The 19,945-nt window shown below is 42.3% G+C and overlaps 1 protein-coding gene across 1 annotated transcript in view; it reads left to right on the forward strand.

Annotated features, from left to right (window-relative positions):
- fasn (fatty acid synthase) overlaps window positions 1-19,945 on the forward strand; it is a 41,134-nt gene that overhangs the window by 1,319 nt on the left and 19,870 nt on the right. The window contains exons 2-16 of the mRNA XM_006635135.3: window positions 6,669-6,808; window positions 7,502-7,654; window positions 8,125-8,298; window positions 9,010-9,210; window positions 9,751-9,873; window positions 12,148-12,263; window positions 12,562-12,696; window positions 13,029-13,494; window positions 13,687-13,874; window positions 14,235-14,424; window positions 14,984-15,078; window positions 15,723-15,857; window positions 16,600-16,803; window positions 18,600-18,715; window positions 19,118-19,293. Coding sequence (XP_006635198.3) covers window positions 6,669-6,808; window positions 7,502-7,654; window positions 8,125-8,298; window positions 9,010-9,210; window positions 9,751-9,873; window positions 12,148-12,263; window positions 12,562-12,696; window positions 13,029-13,494; window positions 13,687-13,874; window positions 14,235-14,424; window positions 14,984-15,078; window positions 15,723-15,857; window positions 16,600-16,803; window positions 18,600-18,715; window positions 19,118-19,293 — 2,612 coding nt within the window. The remainder of the gene's footprint in view (window positions 1-6,668; window positions 6,809-7,501; window positions 7,655-8,124; window positions 8,299-9,009; window positions 9,211-9,750; window positions 9,874-12,147; window positions 12,264-12,561; window positions 12,697-13,028; window positions 13,495-13,686; window positions 13,875-14,234; window positions 14,425-14,983; window positions 15,079-15,722; window positions 15,858-16,599; window positions 16,804-18,599; window positions 18,716-19,117; window positions 19,294-19,945) is intronic.

Consider the following 19,945-nt stretch of genomic DNA (forward strand, 5'->3'; position numbering starts at 1 on the left):
TTTAGATTTTTAAATGCAACATTATTCCATTTCACATACAAGGCGCAAGAAAGCACGTCAAAGTACATCAAGCATAATATGACAAATCGCAATCTTTTCCGAATAACCACTCTTATTTTTTTTAAATATCGGTGATAAAAAATTTCGAGAGACTGACGTCATAAAATGGCTGGTGACTGGTCAGAATGAAAAGACAGCACTTTTTTGTTGCCGGTCGATACTGCTAGCAAAAATGCGTTATGCGTCTTTTAGTATTTCCGCATTTCCGCAAATACGTGATTTTCAGTAGTATCAGTTTTTGAAGGGGAGAAGGAAAAAAAGCAAACTTGATTGAACATGGCCTCAGACGAAGAGTTCAAGCACTGCTTTATCTCAATGAATGGATTTCACAAAATGGAGTCACTTTCTGTCACCATCCGTAGCAGGTGCTGTTTGTTTAAGCAGATAAGCGGGTACCCAGTGGTACAGCGGAGTCTGCGTTTGCGAAATAATCCGTCGTCAATTAGAGAATCATACATCATGTTTTGCAAATTTAAGGTTGTTCTAGACTAGAGGGTGACCTGGAGAGTTCATAGTGATGTTGCTGCAGTATGATAGTTTGAAAAGCCTATGGAGATCAGGAGACTTCGCTAAAATTCAGGACGCACATGCAACGAGATACCTAAAAGGCAATGTGCTGTTTCTGCAGTTTTTTTAAAAACATCAATGCATTAATCATTTTAATTATTGTAATTTCCATGCAGTGGAAAATTAAACTTAATTGAAATCATGGAAGGTGTCTGTTATGCGTGGAAGACTGTTTTACTTGTTTGGATTTTATTCTGTTTGGAAAGGATAATGGAAATAAAGAATTGCTGTCATTGTATCTCTTAGAGGTTCTGAGGTGCTTCCATTATCAGTGAACCTAAAAGTAGGATTCCAAAGAATTGCTATTTCTTCTGCAACTGACAAATATTTAAATTCATCTGAGTTTAGGATCTGACACCTGTTGGTGCAATACTTTACCTAGTGTGGCAATATAGATAGATTTCTTTATAGTCTCTGATTACATTTAGCAAAACGATATTCAATTGTGGTCCTCAGGGGCCAGGACAGTGGTAGAAAATATATTGGTGCTGTGGAATACGTCCACAGAAGAGTAACCAAATAACGTCTGGGGCTTAAGGGAATGTCCTACACTTACAGAAACTTTCTAGTCTCGAACACAAAAGAATAAGTGGGGCCCAGATACAAAATCTAATTTCAGTGCTCTCAAAATCTTTGAGAAGGACAACCCAGCAGACTTCTTCAGGAGAAACAACGCAACAGAACCAGGGGACACAGCGGGAAACTATGGGGAAGTTTATTTAAAACCAGGAACAGGGGGTCCCTCTTTATTCAGAGGACAGTATGGAACCATATACAGTACATCCCTGTACAGTGTACAGAACAGTTACACAGTCCATAACTGTGACATACAGGGTCTAGTTGAGACTTGACCAGTTTGTGGCTATAGTGACTATGAACCAAAACCTGACATAACTTTAAAAAACTGTATAAATTATGTTTATATAAATTAAAAAATGTGAACGCTATTGTCTCACCAGGTGTAGCTCAAGTACAACCAGAGAATTTTAATTCTGTGTTTATATTTAATGTGATGTTCATGTTGTTTTGTGCTGCAGTATTCACATTGCTCGATTTATATTCTGAGCAATATGTGTGGAGTCTGTGGTTTCCTCTGTGATCTGGAAAAGTCTTCATGTTTTGTTCTCCCATCATAAGAATTTGAAGAAGTCTTTTTTTCAGGCTTCGGCTTATTCTTAATTAAAATTTATCCAGCCTAGGTTTTGCTATCAGAGTTATCTACAGATGACATGGCCACTTGACTTTCAGCTGAACTTCAGATGTGTCATGTCTTTAAACTCTATCAGAATGCCCATAAATAAGCTCTTTTAAAGTTTTATTTCATGCCCAGTACGAGTTTGAAAAGAAAATCTATATTTATATAACCTTTAGTGCTTTTATTTGCTGTGTATCATGTAGTCTCGGTGTAAATCCAGGTTTTATATTTGTTTATCTGGCAAATGTATAGCAGTTGCTTCTTACTGTTATTAATGATATAAAAAAAATCATAAAAATGAAAATAAAAAAATTATCTCCTAAATGCTTTAAAGACTCACCCAGTAAGTACTGTTTTCAGTAGATGTGCTATCTCTTCATTGTGTAGCTCTGGGTGGTGTGATGATGCAGACATGTCAGGACCCTAATTTAAATGCAGAGGTGACTTTGATATTTTCACTTTGGCTTTTTATATTTTATAGCCCCTGGGGATCACTCAGTACTGGCTCTACAATACTGCTCACAGCCTTTATTCTTATATTAAGCTTAAGGGAGTAAGGTGTTGATCTGGAGTTACTCTTTTTGAACATGCTGCACCTCAGGTTTCCACAATGATCTTGACTTCCAAGCTGAGGTGCTTGGCCTTCTCTCTGAAGGGAGCTTATCGCCAGGATGATCTTGATCAGTGAGGATATTGAAGGGTTCTGTGTGGAATTCGGCAGGTGGTGAATGTAGTGCACACATGGCTTGTGTTGATAAATTGTCAGTGTAATTCTTTTAATTAAATCACAGCCAAGTATAACATTTCCTGTAGATCCGATTACTGTATATAGTTAAATATATAGTCATATATGATCATAATGGCACAGAGGGCATCTTTAACATTGTCTTGTGATTTTACTGAAAATAGTACCATAAAATGAAGGCACAGAAATAAAAAACATCAGGACCTTCAGAACACCATGTTGGGAGGGAACCTAACACCAAGGAAGGATTCTTATTCCTTTGTTTGATCTGTCATCATCAAAGCTAAAATCTAAGTCAAATTTATATGGATTGATGTGCAATTTTAGTTTAATTGCTATCAGATATTTTCTGCTCCATTATTGAGTGTTTTGAGCCTAAGCTTTTAAGTATTAGCAATTCCTGCTTTGCTGTGTTATGTTAAGGTGATTCTTAGTCATATTCAGAAAAAAAGGCCTGTTTTAATAAAGAATTAGGAAATGGACCTCCTGCTGATATCTTTAGTCTTACTGATATATGAGATGAGTTATATAAAGAATTATATACAGTATGGGATGATATACAGTATAATGAGTTAGCATGCAATTGTAGTTCATTCATATTACTGGGACAGAGAGAAACGCACTTGCTTAAAGAGGACATTTATAGATTAAGTGATCTATAGGGACTGGTGGCCACTGAGATCTGGGTCAGGTAGATTAAATCCACTGTCTTGAAATCCGGTTAAATGCTTTTAAAAGCTCAGCATGTACTGTACTAGTTGCAGCACTTCCTTAAAGATAATGGAGATGAAGTATTGTCTGTTCTTTCCGCAAGGTTTCCTGGGATTTGTGATAAGGGGTTCTGTGAAGGATGACAGGAGTGGGAGAACTAGTTTCATCTTTAGACTCACCGGACATGGATGCAGTGCAATCAGTTTGATTAAAAATCAGTAAGATGGAGTGGATAAGATAAATACTGTATGCCTTTACAGTGGAATAGCACCCATTCTGTCATTCATTTTGCTTTCACTTCAATTCGTATTCTATATTCTGGTCGCTTGCAGATTAGAATGGTATATGTTTAGCAATAATATTATTTATGGTACCTGAAAGTTTCAGGTTGTTGCACAAAGCTAAGGTATGCGTATACGTGATCTGACAACTGGAATCAATTTCCTGTCGTTAAACTCTGTTTATTTTTAAGTTAACAGGCTTGTCTAGCGGTGGTGCAGGTGGCTGTATTTACTGTACCTGCTGCTGCAAGGATCTGAATGTTGTTTCTATGTCACCGACATGGTTATGCAAGCGCTCCTGTTTTCAGCCCTGTGCCATTTGAGATTTTACACCGAAAGCCCTCCTGACCATCCTGACCGCTTCTCTATGGTAAAGTAGATTCACCCAGAGCAATTCACAGTGGCCCCTTGATCTGAACGTAATATATTGCAGGCTAATAATACAATTAGGATTGTTTTTTAAAGATTTTTTAAAAGAAGATTCTAGTTTGTTTACATTTCTGTAGGTTTTTGTGACATACAGTAGCTCTCAAAGTCCTGTAGTGGACACAGGATGACGTACAGTAGGTAGCTAGGTAACTCACTTAGTATAGTCAGCTTATCGCTGAGCTTCTGACACACTGAACTGTTTTACTGGAGTGAGGGCGCATGGGATAGCTCCCATTGTGCCTGTCTTCACTCTTCCCTCCACCTGCTCACACGCATGGGTCTTTACATGTGAGAACCTGCCCGGCGCCTCTCCGCCCTCCTCCTCAGCACGGGTTACCACGGAAACAGAAGGCAGGATAATAACTCATCCGTGAACAACTAAACAACCTGTGAAGGAGCTGCAAGTGACCCACCCACATGCTGCTCCAACTCTGGCAGCAGTAGGTGCAGACATGTGAGTCGCAGAGACATGGCTCCGTGCAGCCTCGCTGGCCTGGCACGTGCTGAAGAAGAAAAGCTGCTAATACACCTTGGGCCCGTGCAAGTGTGAGGAGTCTGTAGTACGTACAGTACTGGGTACTTTCACGCCACTTTGGTACTTCTGATTTACAGATCTGTACAGTAACGCTTCATTCAGCCATCTCAAATCTAATACAATCCTTATTCTTCTCGATTGGCCCTAGGTTTGAGTGTGTGTGTCTATGTTTCTGTGTCTTCCCTGTGATAGATTGTTGTCTTGTCCAGGGTGTACCCTGCCTTCTGTCCTTTGCTTACTGGGATAGGCTTCCCCACGACTCTGAATTGGTGTCTGAATTGCAGTTAGAAAATGGATGGATAAAATGCCTGTATGTAGGGTAAGTTTTATAGTTGCTTAAAGCCTACTGTTGAGAATAAAGGAACAAGCATGCAGATTGAAAGTGTTCTGAGTGTAGTACTACAGTATGTGCACAGCCACTAATGCAGATTAGTGTGCAGATCAGGTAGGAATCACACAGGGAACCCGCCCAAATACTGCCCTGCCCAACCAGCAGGGCGATGGACAGATCAAAGAAAGGCTTTTGATTCAGTTTGGTACTTGGCAATCCACTGGCCAATCCAGCACACAGGGCCACACAGAGAGGTGGCTGTGCCTTTCCACTTACCCCTGGGGTGCTAATAACTGTTGGTTGGCTGGTATTCTTTGAGGGCGTTGGTGGCTCTGAGCTAACTCCTCTCAGGCGCAAATTCATTGTGGAAGTTTAGCTCTTTTGAAATCAGACTTCAATTACGCCCTTAGGAAGTGCAGAACAGAAGGAGTCTTGTTATTCCTGCGTTCATTAGCTGAATCCCAAAGTAAGCATAGGCTGCAGTCAAGCAGTCTGGGAGGCAAAGCTGCAGAACAGAGAGAACTGAGAAGAAAGCTGAGGTCTTGCCAGTCCAGCTTGGAAAGTAACCTCAAGTGTCCGATCAATAAGGGATGACTCTGAAATGAACTAAATGAAATACAGAACAGTAATCTGCCCGGAAACCGTCAAAAAGGCTTTTCTGGCATTGAGCAAATAAAGCTATATTTATCGGTAAAGTATTTAGTCCTTGAATTTACGTGGTCTTTATTACTGTAAAAGAAATTCCAGATATGTCACAGAAATTGCTCGGTGTAGCTGCCTGCTTTATTTGCCCCTTTGGAAGCTACTGTAGATTTTATGATCTTTGTAATCAGTATTACGGATAATTTCCTGCCACTTTGTTTAAATTTACCTGTTTGTCTGTTAACCAATGGACAAGTCAAACAAATTCAAAATGTGCACTTTGGGTCCAGAGTACCTCTGATTTTAGCATATTTTCCTTTAAAGGAAAACAGGGAGAAATGAACAGTGCATGTTAAAGCCATTACATTCAACAGCATAATGAAAACTACTTTGCCTTTTTATGAGATATTTCTCACATATATATGTATATAGTATTACCAATGATACCCCAATTGCAAAATATTAGGATAATAATAATTGCTTACACTTATTTAGCGATAATTTAGGTAATGGGGATCCCCTCCACCACCACCAATGTGCAGCCCTACCTGGATGATGTGACAGCAGCCATAGTGCGCCAGAACGCTCACCACACATCAGCTATTAGTGGGGAGGAGAGCAGAGTAATGAAGCCAATTCATAGATAGGGATTATTAGGAGGCCATGACTGGTGAGTGCCAAGGGGAAATCTGGCCAGGACACCGGGGGTACACCCCTTCTCTTTTCAAGAAATGCCCTGGGATTTTTTAATGACCACAGAGTCAGGACCTCGGTTTTACATCTAATCCGAAGGACGGCGCCTGTTTACAGTATAGTGTCCCCGTCACTATACTGGGGCATTAGGACCCACATGGACCGCAGGGTGAGCGCCCCCTGCTGGCCCCACTAACACCTCTTCCAGCAGAAACCTTAGTTTTTCCCAGGAGGTCTCCCATCCAGGTACTGACCAGGCTCACACCTGCTGAGCTTCAGTGGGCTGTCAGTTGTGAGTTGCAGAGTGATATGGCTGCTGGGTATGTAATGGATGTAATGTAATATTTAATCCATATCAATAGAAAGTGGTCAAAATGAATTTTGCATCCTCTCTGGTATTGTTGAGGCTTTACTATTTTGAATATCCCTGTGTGGGGTATTTCTGTTGTCTTATCTTACATACTTGTTCCTCATAACAGAGACACTCGTATCATGGAGGACATTGTAATAGCTGGGATTTCAGGAAGACTCCCTGAGTCTAACAACCTTCAGGAATTCTGGGAGAACCTCTTCAATGGGGTGGACATGGTGACAGAAGATGACAGGAGGTGGAAACCAGGTGAGGTCAAGAATATTAAGTCTGTGTCTGTGACTGGATCTGCTATAACTGATATTTCTTGACTGCCACCAGTTTGTGAAGACCCTGGTGAGACAGGACCATAGTGGTTGTTTTTAATTGACATTTTAAAAAAAATAAATGTGCAAATTACTTAAAATTCTAATTAAAGGTAGGCCTAATTTATTTTCCAAACATTTCCCGTAAAAGTACTGTTGGCTATAAATGCATTCACGCCCTTGAAAACAAATTCATGAAAAATTATGTCTTGTTTTGTAATTGTTTTATAACAAATATACACTGCATTTCTACACTGAAGAAAATCCTGTAAGGCCTAAGAATCCTAATAGAAAATGCTGATGTACAGTTCTAATTATGTAATAATGAATAGTTTTTATTTCTTAGTAATGTGAATATTTGTCAAACAACCGGTTAGGAGTTGGCCTACAGTGACACTCTCATTTGTGAACACTTCTGTAGGTCATCAGGAAGTACAGTAGCTCTAAAAGTCCAAAAGAGGACAAGAATATACTGTGGTATTGATACAGATACTTCACTTACTGTAATTGGTTTAGACCTGAGTTTTTTACACACTCATACTATTACATACATAATGAATTTTCCTTGAACAGTGCAAAGACATCACTCTTTTTTTCCATACCCTCTTCATCCTGGATCACTGTGCTTCCTTCTCAGGACTGTATGGTCTGCCCCAAAGGAATGGAAAGCTTAAAGAGATCAACAAATTCGATGCCTCGTTTTTCGGTGTTCACCCCAAACAAGCCCACACTATGGACCCCCAGCTCAGGGTGATGTTGGAGATCTCATATGAAGCCATAGTAGATGGAGGTGAGTCAGTGCTGACAGAGACCCACACACAGCTCTAGGCTCTCATGTCAGTGCAGAACTGTGGGGAATATTAAGAACAACAGACTGTGTGTGTTTGAGTATTTGAGCTTCAAGGTTTTCAGTGTTAAAACTTTCAAAATAATGGTGGCTCTCAAGGGGGTGCACCATTAAAAGTGCTCGCTTGGAGTGCTTGTTGAGCCCCATACTCTAGATATCAAGTAATTTAGTTCAGAACCAGGCCGTTAGCCAACTGTAAGGAGTGACGATCCTGAGTGTGCATCCTCAGCTCAAGGGACCGAACAGACTCTGGTACTTTTCAAGCGCACTTGGGAGTTTAAAGTAAGTTTTACTGGACAGCAGAGCTTTTAACAGACAGTCTGGGTTTCACGTCCAGGACCTAACACACTCATACAGGTGGTCCACTGTGGCCCTGTGTGTGCTAATAACCGTGTCGTTCTTTCTCCTCTCAGGAATAAACCCAGTGTCCATGCGTGGCTCTAATACAGGGGTGTACATCGGTGTCAGCGGTTCTGAGGCTGCAGAGGCCTTCAGTCGGGACCCCGAGGAGCTGCTGGGATACAGCATGACAGGCTGTCAGCGTGCCATGTTCGCCAATCGCCTCTCCTACTTCTTTGACTTCAATGGTAGGACTGAATGAAGCTGTACTTCCCAGCTGCCATTTAAGTTGCTATGTAGCTACTGTATCCGGAGCGTTGTTTGATATATTGGCCTTCAGAGAGTAGGGAGAGTCTGTAAATTATTCTTTTTCCTTTCCAGTTGTTTTTGTTTTTCAGTCATAAACTACAATTTACACAAGCAAGAGTAAAGTACATTCTTTATTTTGGTATCACGGCAGTCATAAAGTATCTATAACAACAATCATTTTTTATTAATAATGAAGAACTTTTTCAACAAAAGTATAAAACTTAATTCTGAGACATATAGTATATTGAGTCATGGTTTGTCGTAGACTGGAAAGTTCCAGATTTTTCCTAAGATTAAATAAACTTAATTTTAAATACTGTGCTCTGAATGTTAAATATTTTCAGCACAGACTTTATAGAACTGCAAAATCAGAGACATGTACTGCTATTCCACGCTCAGATGTTTTAGGCCTTCCTAGTGTGTGTATATAATCTGTGCTTTACCTAAAGTAACTGGTGGTGTTGCAGTATGTGTTAAAACATCTGCAATGTCCTGTAATTCTTTCAGTCTTCTGTGAGGCTATTACTCGGGGAGTACCTTGGGTAGTGTCATATCTCAGCTGTTTCTTCTCAGTTGTTCAGTGTAGTGTCTCTCGCTTTCTGTCGAGTCAGTTGCTCAGTTTGTCCCATGTGTGTCTGCGTGCCCCACAGGCCCCAGCACCGCCATTGACACAGCCTGCTCTTCCAGTCTCCTGGCCCTGGAGAACGCCTTTCATGCCATTCGCCATGGCCGCTGCGACTCCGCCCTGGTGGGAGGAGTCAACCTCCTGCTCAAGCCAAACACCTCGGTGCAGTTCATGAAGCTGGGCATGCTGAGTCCTGGAGGCACGTGCAAGTCCTTCGATGCTTCAGGTATGGCCCCGTGGAGCAGGGAGACATATGAAACTGTACATACTGTAGCACCTAAGATGGACAAGTGGAGGAATTCTCGATAATCTTAATCTCTGAACAAGCTATTTTATTACACATGTGCAGGGCGGGGAATATTAAGAACAACAGACAAGTATTTTGATTACAGAATCCAAAATGGCTTTACGTCCATATCTATTCCTGAGAATTTCAGAGTCCATTCAGCTGTGTTGACACTGAGATGTGAACTTCAACACACTGCACTGTCATATTCATGTTAAGAGCTCGTCTTCTCATGCAGAATAGTGTCTCTTACTTAATAACATCTCCAGCGTAACTGTGCCCTGTGGCAAGTCTTAATACCTCTCTATGCTCTTTCACACTATTCTGTCAGACTCCTTTGCATAACCCCCTTCAAGGTGAAGTAATGGTGTTCTATACCAGCTATAGAGCTCAGCCCTGCAAGGAAAAGATATATGGCAAAAACCCTGCTATCACACAACAGGATTCTTGAAGTGCCAACCACTTGCTTCTGCTTCCCAGGGGATGGGTACTGCCGCTCAGAGGCCGCTGTGGCTGTCCTGCTGACTAAGAGGTCCATGGCCAGGCGGGTGTACGCCACAGTGCTCAACGCAGGCAACAACACAGACGGCTATAAGGAGCAAGGTACTGCGCCGTAGACCCTATTCTCTGAAGTCAAATCAGCTGATCTTCTGAGCAGTAAGGAGCCCTGAGACAGTGACATAACCAGGAGCAATGCTTTAGATTGAGTAATTTACACTACGTGATTGGGCATGCAGCCTTTCCCCTAGTCACCTCTGTAACACTTACCCCATTCTCAGGCTATATTTATCAACATGGTTTTGGGAATGCAGGGATAGAGGCTCCAGAGCCTGGACAGGGCTGTAAACAGTCACCCTGATGTTACTGTAGATTAATGCTGTTTATAGACTGAGCTCTGGACTATGGAAGAGCACTCCGTCACACTCTCAGTTCCTAACAGTGATCTGTGTTTATCCTTCAATGACCTCTGCCTGTGCATATGCTCCTTCTATCTTGTGATTCATTCAACAGGTTTTTGCCCTCTGCAGTCTGGGCAACGTAGTTGTAGTCACACATGCTCTTTATTCCTTCATATACAATCATGATACAATGAGTCTACATTCACTTTCTTGCTTTCTTGCCTTTAAATGTTGTGAATGATGAGAAGGGGATAATCATACCCTTTCCAAATTGCAAATTATATGTACTGTGCTTGATGCTGTACATTTTATGGTGTGTCCTCTTACTATGATATACTTTGAATTCAGTAATAGTCAGGTTATTGATCTGAATGTTTGAGCTGTTTGTACTATGTAGAGGACATTACAAAGTAACGGGTTACTTTTAAACTCAAAACAGACAGGCTGTGGGTTTAAGTCCGTGCTGCAGACACTGCTGTTGTAACATCTTGGGGAAGAATCTTTACCCCAGATGCTCTAATCCACCTGTAGCTCAGTATGTGGAGACCAGAAATGTAGGTAATCCTGGCGACAGACCAACATCCCACTCAGGGTGGGAGTCACAGACTCTCAGTCCATTTAACACTATGATAACCTGAGTTATCACTATGATATGATGAGTAAGTGCCTAGGAGTTTGACTGCTTTGCAAATACTATGTATTCAGCGAACAAAAGATCCCTTGATTGTACAGTATGTGTGTAATAAAGGTGGTAGCATTCAGGCCCATGTGACTAAAGAGAAGTTAAAGTGTACACGATTTCCAAGCTTTTTTAAATCTATCTGGCATATACTGTAGTAAACATCCTGATTCAAGATGCCTTAATTTTCAGAAAACCATTAAATTAAAAAAAAACATGATTTTTGCTTTCTTTGAAATCAGTTATATTACCAGCAACTTAGTTAACATTTGTGATTCTAGGTTCAAAGTGATTTCTATTTTTGTGTCCCTGACTGCTATAAAAAATATTGCTGTCTTCTGCTGGGTTAATATTATACCATAACCTTTAACCACATTTTAATGCCATTTGTTACATTGCACAGTGATACAGTGGCTTGGTTCCTGGTATCATTAAGCCTTATTGTCAGCACATTTGTTACCTGCATTTTGGCACACTGTTAAGAGAAGCCTGTTGAGATCCCATTAACTAGGCTTTTGTAACCACAGATAACAGTTTCTTCAATTATGACCCTTAACCTGTCATGGTGAGAACATGATCAGTTGTCAGTACAAATGACTGGAGATTTTGAATGATGGCCTGTCACACCATCTTCGCTGTCAGGAGACATTAAATATTTACAGTAATGGAAGATGATCAAAAATAGCCAAACAATATTTAAAGAATATTTTGGCTTGTCTCATTTCTCTTCCATAAAATGAAGCTGCATGAGTTCTGCAGAGGAGAACATTGTGCAAAAACAGCTTTGGCAGTCTTTTTACAATGTAGGCATTAACTCCTTTGACTCTAGTTATTATGAGTTACCGTAAAAAACACCCCAAAATAGGTCTCTTAAATGACCTATGTGCTGGATCTGTAATTACAATCACTGACCAAAATATTATGTACACCTTAGTCAAAAGAGAAGACTCTCCAAGTGGCAGGAAGCATGTGTCTGACATCCATCACTGCAAGCAGTGAAATCTTCTAGCGGGATGAACAGCGCTATACAGATGCAGAGAATTATTCATTGTTGTTTATCATTGGAGGTGCAAAACCTTCTATCTAAATTGCGCTCAAGTAGAGTAATAACACTTGGACAGCTTTAATGTGAACAGTCTGGATGACAGGTTTTGTCTCGTTCTTCCAGTGCCATAATGACAAGAATGGGAGAGGTAATGTGTAGATTTTCTTGTCTTGAGGTCCGTACTGTACTGTGGACCGTATTGTACACGTGTTGCTTCCCAACAACACATCCTCTTTACTTTTTCCCCCTTTCAGGTGTGACGTTCCCCTCTGGAGAGATGCAACAGCGCCTGGTGCGTGCTCTCTACCAAGAGGCACAGATCCCTCCCGAAGAGGTGGAGTATGTGGAGGCCCATGGCACTGGCACTAAGGTGAGCTACAATACTGCAGCTCTCTGCCTGCACAAGCCAGATACAAATATTCACAGTGAGGAGTACAGTGCGTGCAACAACCACAGCCATGTAAGGGCCTCTGGACATGGACACAGATGTGATTTCTCACAGATAACAGATCAATGAACTGCTAACATAAACTGACTTAAATCAAGGACAGCTGCAGTAGTCCCTACACGCACTCACGTTGCAAATGAAAACAGAATGTCTGTCCAGACTGCACAGCTGAACGGTCGGCAGCACGTCCAGGTTTTGACAATTAAAACATCACTTCCAGGTCGGCGATCCACAGGAAGTCAATGGGATTGTCAGCGTTTTCTGCCAATCAGAGCGTGAGCCCCTGTTGATTGGCTCCACCAAATCGAACATGGGCCACCCTGAGCCCGCCTCAGGCCTAGCAGCTCTGGCCAAGGTAAGTGGGAGCATGCTGGCAAATGGTCGCTAAAAACCTCAGTCGTTTAAGGAACCTGGTTCATGCACGAATTTTCAGGTTTCCTATAGATGATAAAGATACTAGATCCATTCTAGTCTGATATCTTGCTTGCAACTAAATAAAATAAGTGCCTTAGCCATATGGGTAATGTTTTCTCTTAATTGAAATGATGGTTCTCAATCTATGTTCCAACATCTATACAAAATGCAGTGCACAGAAAACACAGCCATTTTTTATTTTAAAAAATGTAAATCAGTAAATGTCAAAGGGTTTGCTAACTTATATCTCCTCCTCTCTGTCTTCTTGCTCAGGTTATTCTGTCCCTAGAGCATGGTGTGTGGGCGCCAAACATCCATTATAACACCCCCAGCCCCGACATACCAGCTCTCACCGATGGCAGGGTCCGCGTGGTCTCTGAGCCTCTGCCCATTAAGGGGGGCATTGTGGGCATCAACTCCTTTGGCTTTGGGGGCTCCAATGTACATGTGATCTTGCGGCCCCCTGGTGCACCCTCCCAACCTCGCCCCCTGCCGGCCCCCGAAGTGCCCTGGCTGGTACAGGCCTGCGGACGGACGGAGGAGGCAGTTAGCACGTTCATTCAGAAGGCTAAGGGACACAGAGGCAATGCCAGCTTCCTTAGCATGTTAAACGAGGTGTCGGGCGTACCCACTGCTAGCATGCCTTGCAGAGGCTACGCTTTGGTTGGCAGCCAGGCGGACATCATGGAGATCCAGCAAGCCCAGGCCACGCCCAGGCCTCTGTGGTACATCTGCTCAGGTGAGTGTTGCCATTGAGATGGAGTAGAGGTACACCAACAACGGTGGTGTATACATGTGCTAAATATTTTGCAAGATCTTCTCTATGAATAAACATGATTACAATAGTATTTAATACACTGCTTGACATACTCCTTCGCAGAATCATGATACTGTCTGAGCGCTCTGCGTGTGTTTGTGTTTGCATGTGCAGGGATGGGCACGCAGTGGGCAGGGATGGGCCGCAGTCTGATGCAGCTGCAGGAGTTCCGGGAGTCCATCCTGCGCTCGGACGTGGCCCTGCAGGACACAGGCCTGTGTGTGTCCAAGCTCCTGATGGAGGCGGATGAGTCCACGTTCGAGGACACCGTGCACGCCTTCGTAGGGCTCGCAGCCATCCAGGTTAGGAGCAGCACAGGGCAGAGTGGGGTGGGATGACAGGGATTTGCAGGTAGTATATAAGCTCATACATTTACCAGCCCCGGTTCTGCAGAGGGGCTAATACCCTCAGTTTGTATTTTTTCTCAGAAACGTTTTGGGGGTAAAATTCATTGTACTGTATGTAAAGAATGCAATAATTCCCTTAGTTGATTCTGGGTAGGGGACTAGATGGAGTGAGAAAACATGGCATGAGAGTGCTGAAGTGTGGATCTGGGAGCCTGAACATTGCATGGTCCTGCTACGATGAGGTTATGACTGCTGTAAAGACGTTTCTGCATTAAGGGCTGGAGATGTTCAAAGAGAGTGCTGTCTGCTCCCCAGATCGCTCAGATTGACATGCTTGACAAGATGGGGCTGCAGCCAGATGGCATTGTGGGACACTCAGTGGGAGAGCTAGCGTGCGGATATGCAGACGGATCTCTAAGCCACGGCGAGGCAATTCTGGCCGCCTACTGGAGAGGGAAGAGTATCAAGGAGGCCAACCTCCCTCCTGGGGGCATGGCTGCTGTTGGTAAGACGCAGTCTCAGATTTCAAGCTCTAGTTGTACAGGATGGTGGCACAATTGAAGGGTTTTTTAATAAAGCTCTAGCAGTGTGCTATCTAGAATAGAAACTCATAAACATGTCAGTATCTGTAGGAATCTTTCAGAACAAAACAGATTGCAAGCTCTTACATGGAAAAAGTCTAGAATTTCTCATTCTTTTAAAACGTTTCAAAACAATTTATTTCTTCTATAGTGTATATGTGGCAAGGGGTTGTGGGATTATATGACAATCCTAGCAGCCATATTAATAAAGCTGATACCCTGGATTTTTTCAAGTAGATCCTTAACCCAATTATAGGTACAAAACAGGCTAGATGGACCCAACGACCTCCTCTTGTTTGTAACTCTGAAGCTGGGATTAGAAGCAAAAGAGAAACATTTAAAAATGTTTAAAAATATTGGTGACCTTCAAAATACCCCAGATGAAAACAAAAAGTAAACCTGGGGCAAAAAAGCTTGGAGTGATGGGTTAGAATAAGATGTGTTGGTACAGTATGTAGACAGTGTTGGTGTGTTTCACCGCAGGGCTGACGTGGGAGGAGTGTAAAGCACAGTGCCCTCAGGGGGTGGTCCCTGCCTGTCATAATGCAGAAGACACTGTTACCATCTCTGGACCACAGGTAACAACAGCACACCCCCATAATCAGCGGCTCCTGAAAGGCTCAGTTGTACATTACTCCAAATGCAATACACATTGTTATTAGAAAATGTGAAATCTAAAATGTGTATTTGAAGGAAAAAATGTATAATTGTTGTCCTTGGGTTTTAATGCTTCTTTAAGATTTTTATTCATTCAGCATTGTGACTCCAATACACAAAGATTACATAACAATACACATGCAAATCACTCTGACCTCATATATTCAGGGAGTTATCACAGAAAATAAGCTTTAGTTTGACAAAGTTTGGATGTCTGTTGGATAAAAATGGATGGCAGATCTGAGCTTTTTCAGTGCAAATAACTTACATACAAATGTATAATGCTGCAAAGGAACAAGTAATAGGTTTATTCCATGCTGAAAAAAAGAAGAGAGAAAACACGATGTTTCGTTTTCAGCATGTAATAAACCTATTATTTGTTCCTTTGCAGCCTACGCATGCTGACGCAGCTACCTACCTAATGTATAATGCTTATGCATTATACATTTACACATTATACATTATGCATAATGTACTTACGGTCTTCATGACTTAAATGGGATTTGGGGTCCTTAATGTGAAGTGGTTTGCTGAGCTCTCTGGGCTTTACCTTTGGTTTGAGCAGGAGGAGGTGAGCACGTTTGTGGCCCAGCTGAAGGAGAGTGGAGTATTCGCCAAAGAGGTGCGCAGCGCTGGAGTGGCCTTTCACTCCTATTACATGGCCGCCATCGCGCCTTCCCTGCTCGAGGCGCTCAAGAAGGTAAGAGGTGATCGTGTTGCAGGAACACGCTAACGTAGGGCGATTCGTGGTTCAGTTTGTTTCATGTCAACACCACAGAGGGCCTGCTAGCCATAGGACGTCAGCCAAACATAGCTTTGGCAAAACAGATATCTTTCCAATTTTACTAAAGAATTTATTATGTTCATATAATGTAGACTGTTCAGTTTGATTAAGAAAATCTATCATGGTTTTTATATCAAATATCATAGGTATAATAGATTACCCATACTACAATGCTGTTTTTTGTTACTGTTGATTTTGCATTGGAGTCAGGCCTTAACCCTGTAACTGTTAGACACAAATATTAAAAATCCTCAAGGGCATTGACAAAGTCAACCCAGCATGTACTGTAAGTGCATTTAAAACCTAGAATGCTTAATATGGCTGGATGAGATCCTTGGATCAATTAATTACTAACTTCCAAACAGACTAGATGGGCCACATGCCCTCATCTCGTTTGGAACTGTTCCTATGTTCTTATCTGTGAAAGCACTCCTCTGAGACACAAAGTAACTGCAGGTTCAAGTTGCCGGCACTTAACCGCAGACTTGATATGGAAGTAAAGGTGTCATTACAGTATTTTTAGACTATGACAAAGGCGTCTCAGCGGCCAGTTGGATGAAGACTAGTTCCTGAGGTCTGTGGGCTGACTCTAAACCTGGAGAAGTTTTAGAGGCTTTGCCGAAGCTTGACCTCCTCTCCTCCCCTCCTCCCCATGCAGGTGATCGTGGACCCCAAGCCTCGCACCCCCCGCTGGATCAGCACCTCCATCCCCCAGCAGGACTGGGGTAGCCCCCTGGCCCAGTACTCTTCTGCCGAGTACCATGTCAACAACCTGGTGAGCCCCGTGCTCTTCCAGGAAGGCCTGAGCCTCGTGCCGGACAACGCTGTGGTCGTGGAGATTGCCCCACATGCCCTGCTGCAGGTGAGACCCGTACACACTCTTGTAGATATGAGACGGCTGACCCTCCCATCATTGAAATACAAAGTGGTTCATCCTGGTATTGTAATACAGCTGCGCTAACCTATCTGAGTGCGGTGTGCAGAGTGTAGTGGTCTGAAGCACTGGGCTGAATCCAGGTGTGGACAAAGACAGGCGAGCGGGCTGACTAAAGCAGGCGGGCGGATCCGTGAAGCAAGCAGTCTGAGAAACACAGTTCAAAGCCATTGTTGAAAATGAATCAGGGTTGCAAGCCGGGCAGTCACAGAGCAAAAGCACAAAGGGAAATCCACAAGTGTGGTCAAAGGAAGCAAGCCAACTCAAGGCTGGTCTGAGGTATCCTGCTGGTTAAAGTTAAGTGATGGGTTAATTGCGCGCAGGTGGAATCAATCTCCTGCCAGATCATGTTGTCACAACAATGAGCTCCAATTGGCATTGAGCAGAGCCTTGGCCAGTTGCCATGGTGTTTTGGGTACGTAATCGAGAGCTCCTATGGGAGCAGGTACGAAAGATATTCATTGCAATTAGGAATTAAGAATTGCGTATGTTCAATTGCGGGTGTACACTGAAGAGTTTCAGGAAGGTAGAGCAGCCAGAGGGTTGAACTGGACTGCGTGGTACAGATGAATGACTTGAGTGAGGAAGAATAAAGGAGTACTGTAAGAAGACAGATAACAGGAACAAGTGCTCTTGTGTGTCAAGGTCAGGGAAGCTGGAAAATGTCTGAAAATGTGGCTCATCCCCTTATCTACTATTCCTACTGTGTCTCCAATATTTTAAGTTTTAAGTTTGAAGACAATTCTTGAAGATAATGAGTGTTCAGTAACTTCAGATGTTATCACTGACATGTCCGAAAACTAGTTATTGTATGTGATAAATTAATATAACTGTGTATGTAATACCTTAAAAAATAATTTCAGCATCTTTTGTTTGCTGTTGTGTTAAAGTTATAACCTGAATTGTTCACTCATTTCTGTTTGAATCTTATAGTAATATGATTGAAACTGAGTGACGATATTGTAATATAGCATTGGAGTAAACGTTTCAGATTTAATTGTGAATCTCATCTTATTCATATTAACAAAGCATATCTCTGCCCTCCTATTTCCTTCATTAATGTTAAGAAACAGCAAAGCCATTAATGAGACTTAAAGGAGGACATGTGTTGCTAATGAAGTAATTTACAGTCTCTTCAATGTCGTGTAAAACAGAATCTCCATGAATATGATTCACCCAGATTAATTTTATTATTCTTAGCAGAGCGTATCATTATTTTGCTAGAAGCTTTGCATTGATAGTGTTTTTTGCTGAGTTTTGTTCCTGATCTCTAATTAAAAATCAGTCAATTTCTAAAATAATTATATATCCCGTGTTCAGTTTGCTTGTTGGTAGTGGTCTTGTGCAGACACCATTTAAGATCAAATGTCAGTTAATTATGATTCTGATTTCATTAAACAACAAATAAATTGACTCATTAACCAACAGTGAGATCACGTTGGCTGTAGAGTCTGGGACAAGACGTAACAGATATGTAACAATAAGTGATGGAATGCTGTGGTAGTCTCCACAGGAACAAAGTAAAATGCGATTACAATAATAACAATAATATGCTCAAAAATATTTGGAGTGCCTGAGAACATAGAGTTGGAGTCAATGTCATGCAGAGGCCAAGCAGCCAGTATGCAAGCCACATGAGTCTGGTTCCTGCCACAGCTGGTCAGAAATGGGAATGTTCTATTCCCCTGTATGCCTGGCTGACCTCTCACTGGCTCTCCCTGCAGGCCATCCTGAAGAGGAGCCTGAAGCCCACCTGCTCCATCTTGCCCTTGATGAAGAGAGGCCATGCCAACAACCTGGAGTTCTTCCTCACGCACATCGGCAAGATCTACATGAATGGGTAAATGTGCCCCACGAATTCAGGGACAGTTAGACTATGGGTGTGTGATCAAGAGAAGAGAATGACTTTCCTCTAGTGTTCCAGAGTGACCGCAGCCATAGCCTTTAGGTCTAGTGAGGGGAATGTATGGAGGATTAATCAGAAATCAGTACAATTTACAGTACACTATGTACATTTTTGTTGTTCATTTAGAGTTTATTCTAGTTAGACGCATAGCCACTCGGATATGTTAATTATAGACTGTTTTTGAAAGTGGGTAAGAGTGTACAACAATAGTCTGTGCTATTTACCTACTTATTATTTATGTGCCTACTCTGCTTGGCCTACATAATTTGCTGCACTAATAGTTGCCAACTCTGCCAGTTTGGGGATCTCCTCTGAGTGCCGTTCTATGCCCTCCAGGATCAACGTGGACAGTAACAAGCTGTACCCTCCTGTGGAGTATCCAGTCCCCACGGGAACCCCCCTGATCTCCCCCCACATCGTTTGGGACCACTCACAGGTCTGGGACGTCCCGAGTGTTGAAGACTTCCCCACTGGCTCCGGTGGCTCCACCTCAGCCACAGTCTATAACATTGGTGAGAACCAAATACTTTTTTGAATACTTAGATGACAATTTACTTTTCATTGAAACAAAACTTACACATCCGAATGTTGTATAGACAAAATCATGCAAAACAGCAGAAATCGAGGTGTATAAAAAGAATACTGTGTTCCTGTTAGTATAGATAATGTGGACTACAAATTAAAATCAATTGTGCATGAGCCAAAATGTAATTTTATCAGCTTGGGTCACAGTAAGGTGACCCCTCAAAAAAGAATTATTCCTGTACAACTACACCACCTAGCAAATACAAACAGAGTCACTTCTTTGTTTGCTTCCTGCTCCCCCCCTCTGCCGAAGGCCTGGTTTAGACTGGCTCAGCAACCCCTCACAAGTCCATGCGTCAGTACCTAGGGTGTGGCAATTGCTTCATGTCTGAACGGCCAGTGTGTTCTTAAATTGTTGTTTATTGGTCCCTGCCCCACTGCCTACATTAGAAAACTTGAAGTTGAAAACTGGGGAGAGGCATACATTTACACAATCTTGGCCACTTATACAACTTAATTAATCACAGCCTGTTCCTCCTTCAATGGTTTGCATTCTGTGACACCTGTTTTTGAGTGACGTTTGTTGAGTTTGTTTTCAATAAGTAAAAGGTCAACGTATTCCAGACGCAATGACGGTGT

This window comes from Lepisosteus oculatus, chromosome 9, assembly GCF_040954835.1.
Source record: "Lepisosteus oculatus isolate fLepOcu1 chromosome 9, fLepOcu1.hap2, whole genome shotgun sequence".
NCBI classification, from domain to species: Eukaryota; Metazoa; Chordata; class Actinopteri; order Semionotiformes; family Lepisosteidae; genus Lepisosteus; species Lepisosteus oculatus.